At 34.1% G+C, this 7,267-nt stretch overlaps 1 protein-coding gene across 1 annotated transcript; it reads left to right on the top strand.

Annotated features, from left to right (window-relative positions):
- The first annotated feature begins 1,445 nt into the window (after positions 1–1,445).
- On the top strand, positions 1,446–1,913 carry LOC143228371 (solute carrier family 35 member G1-like). The gene has a single exon (XM_076459637.1). It carries the CDS (start codon positions 1,446–1,448, stop codon positions 1,911–1,913), a length of 468 nt encoding a protein of 155 aa, XP_076315752.1.
- The last annotated feature ends 5,354 nt before the right edge of the window (positions 1,914–7,267 follow it).

The following is a 7,267-nucleotide window of genomic DNA, read 5'->3' as shown; positions in this document are numbered from 1 at the left end:
ATCACTGTTTTTTTTAAGAATTAACTGATTAATAGTGTTAAGAGTCCTTTTGAGGTCAAATTAATAATAAATGATTTAATAAATGACAGTTAAGCATCCACAGAAGTTTCATAAAACAGCATATACACACACACACAGATATACTACGTTAATTTCGTATATATATATATATATATAGGTCGGTCCAGCACGGCTAAGTGGTTAGGATGCTCTGCTCGTAATCTGAGGGTCGTGGGTTTGAATCTCCATCACACCAAACGTTCTCGTCCTTACAGCCATGGGGCGATATAAAGTAACCGTCAATCCCACTATTCGTTGGTAAAAGAGTAGCCCAAGAGTTGTTGGTGGGTGGTGATGACTAGCTGCCTTTTCTCTAATTTTACACCGCTAAATTAATGACGGGTAGCGCAGATAGCCCTAGTGTAGCCTTCCGCGAAATTCAAAACAAACCATTATATGAGATACTATCGTGAAAAACTCTTTAAAAAAGCAAAATTTTGTGAGTTAATTGTTATCACAGGGTAGGAAACAATGTTATTTTATTCGTATTTCGTTTGTGTTCATATAAACCCGTGGTGAGCATAGCACAAGATAGCCTTTTGTGTAACTTTGTGCTGCAAATGTTCATATAATTTAAAATCATATTCTTGTTTTATTTATAATACACTTTTATTAACTGGGATCTTGCTGTTTTACTTCGCTAAAAACAAATTTCAAATTATATTCGAGTTTTTTTTATCAAGAATATAATAAAAATGATCCAACTATCGTATATGTTCTTATCTCAGGTTGTTTTGGTCAACCATTAAAAGGGTAACCATGCGTGCGAACAAAGTTAAACTAATGTAAGAAAACGAACATATTATTTGAAAGGTACAAGTGCATGCACTGGTAACAAGTAGGAGCAGACCCCTATCCAATTACTCTATGCATACGGACTTTGCCATTTTAGAGAGTGTAATGTTGATTATTTCTATGCTGTTGATGCATGCTTATATGTTGAATTTTTTTATATATAATATCTTTGTGATTAACGTACCTCTCTTTTGCCCCTGTAGCGGTCTAGTTTAAATTTCTGAACACCGCCCTAAATAAGGTTCATGTGTGACATTGACTTCTGATAGATAAATCGTTGAAACGTATCTAAACCATTTTCGTCTACGAAAGGTCAGAACCACTACGCCACGCTGTAGCAAACGTCCTGTTTCATTATACGGAAATCTGATAAAGACCGAGTTCTTACTCGTACGACGTCCATTTCATGAAACGTGTTCGTAACTCATTCTCTACGGACGGTTCGTTGACTCGGTGTCTATGTGTGAAAGGTCTCAGGATGAAATTAAGAATGTTCCAATAAAAGTGGAAAGTGGAGAATGCTGTTTATCGCGTATCAGCCCTACGTCGAAAAATATATTTGAATAGGTTCAACAATTTTCACGGCAGTAATGTCCGCTGTAAATGGTCTGCTTCTTAACATTACTGATGGAGTTTCTCAAACCATGATATCTGGAATAGCTGCCTTGGGACCAAGTGTCACAGCACTGCCATTGTTGATCTATAGAAGGGAACCTATTCTCTTCTCAAAAAAGAAAATGTCAATGGTAGTTTCTAGATCTCTCTTTGGGACTTTTGGTGATGTTGCTCGATTCATCTCTTTCACCTGTCTTCCTCTTGGAGAAGCATCTGTGTTGTACTACTCCCTTCCTGTTTGTAGTTTGATTTGTGGATACTTTATATATCGGGAACCTTGTGGACTATGGGAAATGGGTTTGATTGTGCTAGATTTTACTGGTGTATTCCTAGTTGCATCCCCATCCGTTGTCAACAGCGTTTTTGACTTTAGCAATTACATCGAGAAGAAAAGAATTATTGGAGCTGTTTTGCCATCCTTGGCAGTGTGTTTGATGCAGTAAGTATTTCTATGCTCCAAATGGTTCGTGATGTACCATGGACATCTAATCAGGTATGGAGAGGTCCTACTGGAGCTTTCAATGGTTTTATATGTGCCTGGTTCTTCAACGAATTTTTCTTTATTCCCTGTGGGACTGAATCATTAATTATTTTAGCTTTCATATGTCTCTCTATTTGTCATCAACTTAGCATTTTCTTTGCAACATATTTCATAGCCGCAAGTCACGTTACAATTTTTCTTACCTTAGAAATTGTGGTCGCTTTTGTACTTGAAATTGCATTCCTTGGAGATATATCGACTGTAACATCTTTATTCGGGGCTGTTTTAGTAATGGTCGCTGCAATTATGTTCAACATGAAAGACAAAATTTTGTCATCAATCCAGAAATTTTCCACAAAGAAAATCAATAAATTAGACGAAAAACCTGTGCAAGATGAAAGCACATCTTATTGATTATTATCAGAGTTAGTTCTTTTCTCTCAAGCAGTAATTAAATAAATAGAAATTTTCTTCAAATAACGAATCTTCAGAAATAGGACTTTTGTTGAACATTATTTGTATGTATATCAAACTTAAGTCAAAATCATGCATATTAAGAAAGAAATACATCAATGTTATAAAACATAAACCGACTTAGGTTTTAATATTATAGTACAATTGTCTGAATGAGAAAATGCGTTTTAATTTGAGTCTATAAGATAAAATATTTACTCTTTTATGACTTTGTGATTATGTCATATGAGCAAATTTAATAAGGTACATATGTATTGGAAAGAATTGTTACAGCTGTTTAATTAATTTTGATATGACCATAACTGTTGCTCTTATGCCTGAGTATGGTATTCATATGTAGTATAAGTTACAAATAACATCTAGTTGTGAAAAGATTTAGATATAATCACACAAAATTTTTCTGTGGATGGCTTATTATCAGAACCCGTTGATTTGGCATGACACATAATTCTGAGCAACGTTTTCAAGTCACCATAAAAGTTTCCAGAAGAAGTTAATAATATTTTAGGATTCTAAGAGCTAATTTTACGTTTTCTTGAAAAAGAATAAAAAACTACAGAAAAATAAGTTTAAGCACAGCATTTAATTTCGTGTATATCACTTCTTTGGATATCATTTTTTAAGATAATCACGTATTTATAACTTCATTATGTTGATGTATTAGAACAAAGGAAGATCAGAAAATTTGATAATGCACATATAGCTACATGTTTAATTACTACCGTGTAATACAGAAAACACGTGTATATCTCTGTTATGATTAATTATTAGAACATGCTGATATTTCTGGTAGTTATGCTAAGAAAAAGAACAATATAAAAATGTTTACTTTATTGTACAGTTAAGATTTGTTCGATAGAGGTACTCAAATCTTAGAGTTAAAAATTGTAAGTCCGTCAATATAGTGCTGGTCTAACGGGGAAGACCATAAAGATGGAATACTCTGAAATATTTATATCTGTCCTATTCGGCCCAGCATGGCCAGGTGGTAAAGGCGCTCGACTAGCACTCCGTGAGTTCGAATCCTAGTCACACCAAACATGCTCGCTCTTTCAGCCGTGGGGGCGTTATAAGTGAATGTCAATCCCAATATTCTTTGGCAAAAGAGTAGCCCAAGAATTGGCGGTGGATGGTGATGACTAGCTGCCTTCCCTCTAGTCTCACACTACGAAATTAGGGACGGTTAACGCAAATTGCCCTTGAGTAGCTTTGCGTGTAATTATAAACAAACCAAACTGTTCTATCCGATAATGTAAAGTTATTTGTTTCTAGTTTGGTTTGTTTATTTCTTTGTTTGAAGTTGAAAAGAAAGCTACACAATAGGTTGTCTGTGCTTTGTCCACCAAACGTATTCTAAATAAAACTTATTTTTATATTCGAATGAAAATTACCTCCATTATGAGCTATACGCCCGTGAACTTAGTCTAAGATAATTTGATTTTTTTTCTAGTTGCATAGGATTGCAATTTTCTTAGCAGAAAAGCCGAAAGCGATTTGTAAACGATTTTTAGTTTTGAAATTAAACACAAATAAATAGTTTAGCAACTGTTAGAACTTGTTTATCGAAGGTGAAAACTCAGTACGATGCAATATGTGCTTTTTTCTTATAATAAGCCACATCAGGCTATCTGCTATGTCCACCGAAGGGAATCGAGTCCCTAATTTTAGCGTTGAAAATCCTTAGATTTGTCGCTGTACCAGCGGGGGACGTATATCAATATGAAAGATAAACATTATCTATTATATATAAATACTGTGGGTATATGTAATATATGTTATTGATGGTTAAACTTGTTATAAGACAAATGTATGCCTAGATATGTTGATAACAGTTTTTTCTGTTTATATTTATGTATAAAGGTTTTGCGTGTGACGTCACTCTAGAACTAGTTACTGCTGACCGCCATGATGGGTGGCACGCTCGGCGTGTTTATATTCCAACACAAGGGTGATTCATAGTCAAAAGTGCGCGATGGTACATTCGTGTTGTGCATTTAACTGTTCAAATCGACATGGACAGATGGAAAAGTTGTCATACTACAGATTTCCTAAAGATCCCGACCGAAGAAGACGATGGATTGCAGCTGTTAATAGGAAAAACTGGACACCCACAGAGCACACCAGAATTTGTAGTAAACATTTTGTGTCAGGTATGTATAATTCATCTATAGCCAGGCTGAATAAATTGAAACTTACATGCATAATATATGTATAGTAGAACACACTGCAGCACTAGTTAAAAAAATAGTTTGCACATTTTTTTTTTTACTTTTAAATAACTGAATAGTAAATTTACTAAAGGAACAATATCATTCATGATGAATTGGTTATATAGCCACTTGTACATTAAGACAAAATGTTAATATCTCTTAAAGGACCAATTTAAGTGATTCATCAGAAAACCACAACTGGCACAAGATTAGAAAGTGTGCAAATAATTACTTTGTTGACTGAACATTCAGTTGTTAAACAATGTTCAGCATATTCAGTTATATATATATATTCAGTTATATATATATATTCAGTTAAAAGTGTACAATGTATCTGTTATATATATAAATATTATCTGATGATGCCTGTAGATCTATATCTTAACTAAATTATTGTACTCTGTTGCATGGACGAAGAGTGATGATCCCCTATCACCTGACTATGTACCTTCCACATTTCATTTTACACATTCTCCCCTGAAGAGAAGGAAAGCTGCTGAATTGTGTAAAAATGAAAACAGGAAAGAAGTGACCAAAAGGAGAAAAGAACAACAAAAGAGACATGAAGCTGCTGCTGGACTGCTTGACCTTGCTTTCATAGAATTTAAAATTTACACAAAAGTCAATAACGAAATAGTGACAACCTGATGTGATTATTGTTTGTTTTTACTGAGTTTTTTGTAACCTTTTAGACTTTCATTTGTATAGGTGGAAGTCCTGTTTATCAAATATATATAAATGTCACCATATGTAATATTTGGCAGATCTACTCCGGCAACAGTCTGACTCTGAGCAACGTTGTCTTGGCTGGATATTACTGGCGTAAATACACGTGGTGGGAGCATATACGGGTCTCCTACACCCAGTTCCTTCACCTTTTCCTCATACCTGGACTTTTCAGCACCTGTCAGGTGTGCTACAAGTGATGTAAAGCCAGCGGCAGCCATTTACATGTGAATAGTACTGAATACAGCAGTTGTTAACTCGTTCAGTCATGCGGGACACTTGCCACCCAATATGGCGGTATGTTTACAAACCTCGTTGTGGTCACGAGACACTAATAGGTTCACGCAAAACTTCTATAGCTAGGTACAAAGAAAAATTAAATCTAACTTTTTGATTATTAGTGTATTTTTATTTTCTACAAACATCAACTTATTACCATGAATTGAAGTTAACCTCATGAACATTATATATTTTCGCAACTAATATACATGTTATATGCTCTAATAAAAATGATTTTGATTAAATTATTGTTATGATAAACTCATTTTAATTTCATTAAATTTTCCACCAACTCATAATCTGATAATCTAGTCGTTAACTGTGCCTATTTCTGATTAGGATAATCTAATAATCCGCTTGAGTACGCGAAATGTGAGGAGCTTCGATATGAAGTAAGTTGTGTACACATGGTTTACGTTGCTTTTCCATATAGAGACTTTCTTGAATATGCTGTATACTGTTGCAAGGGGCTTTTGCCACTTAATTTCGCGTTCGGAGATTTTCACTTGTCATATGCATGAGGCCGCAATTTTTTACATTGTTAAATAATTATTTTAGTCGTCGACCCAATTTCACATAGAAATGCGTTAATATTATTATTGTTATTTAGAAACGTGAAAGAGGAGAATATATTAAAATTTTCACTTTGTCATTTGATGTACTCATAATATCCCGTAAAGTTAAACAAATCACAGACTGAATATATATATATATATATAACTATATTTACGTTAACTTAATAAAATTAGGTTATTTGATAACCTAAATTTGATTTGATAATAAAAATATATTTTTAAAAAATAACCTTGGCTTAATAGATAAGCAGTTGGGTCTAAGAATAATGTTTAGGGAAACATATACATGTTAAAACGGCTGGTATGGAGAGAGAAAATCATATGTAGAGGAGCGAACAACGTTTCGACCTTCTTCGGTCATCGTCAGGTTCACAAAGAAAGAAAGAGGTAACTGACTAATAGCTGACCACATGTTTCAAGGGGGTTGTGTAACTAAGTGTAGGAATGTAGAAGGCGTGTTAGATGTTTGATTATATTTATCAATATAGGTATAAAGGTGTTCCGTTGTTGGTTTATTATGGGCTTGAGTTGTTGTATAAGTAAGAATTCTTTAATTTTGCGTTTGTGTATGTTTGTTTCTTTATTTAGTATTTGGGTGTTTTCTATGGTAATGTTGTTTTTATTTGATTTGCAATGTTCGAAAACGTGTGAATGTGACTTTTTGTGTTCTTTGAGGCTTAATTTTTATGAAATATGTATACAACCTTATAATCAGACAGCTTTGGGTTTTGCAAAAGAAATTCAAACCATGTGATTTTACAGAAATGTAATACATTATCCTACCAAAAGTCATGAGACAACGACTTTGATCGCAGGAAAATGGGTGTCACGATAAAACACGAAAGTAATTGGCCTACAAAGGTGATTAGCAGTGCACTCTAATGTCATTTGATCGGTGAGTATACGGAATGAGCTAACACACTGTCGGAGGAGAAGAATGATTGGATATCATTTGGGAAAAAATGTCTACTTGCTAATGTGCAACAATGAAACAATCTCAGGTCGATAATTGGCAACATGGTGAAGAAATGAAAGTTCACAAGTGACAATAA

This window comes from Tachypleus tridentatus, chromosome 10 (assembly GCF_004210375.1).
Source record: "Tachypleus tridentatus isolate NWPU-2018 chromosome 10, ASM421037v1, whole genome shotgun sequence".
NCBI lineage: Eukaryota > Metazoa > Arthropoda > Merostomata > Xiphosura > Limulidae > Tachypleus > Tachypleus tridentatus.
Note: the sequence above shows the minus strand (reverse complement) of the source record. Positions and strands in the feature narration are given on the sequence as shown.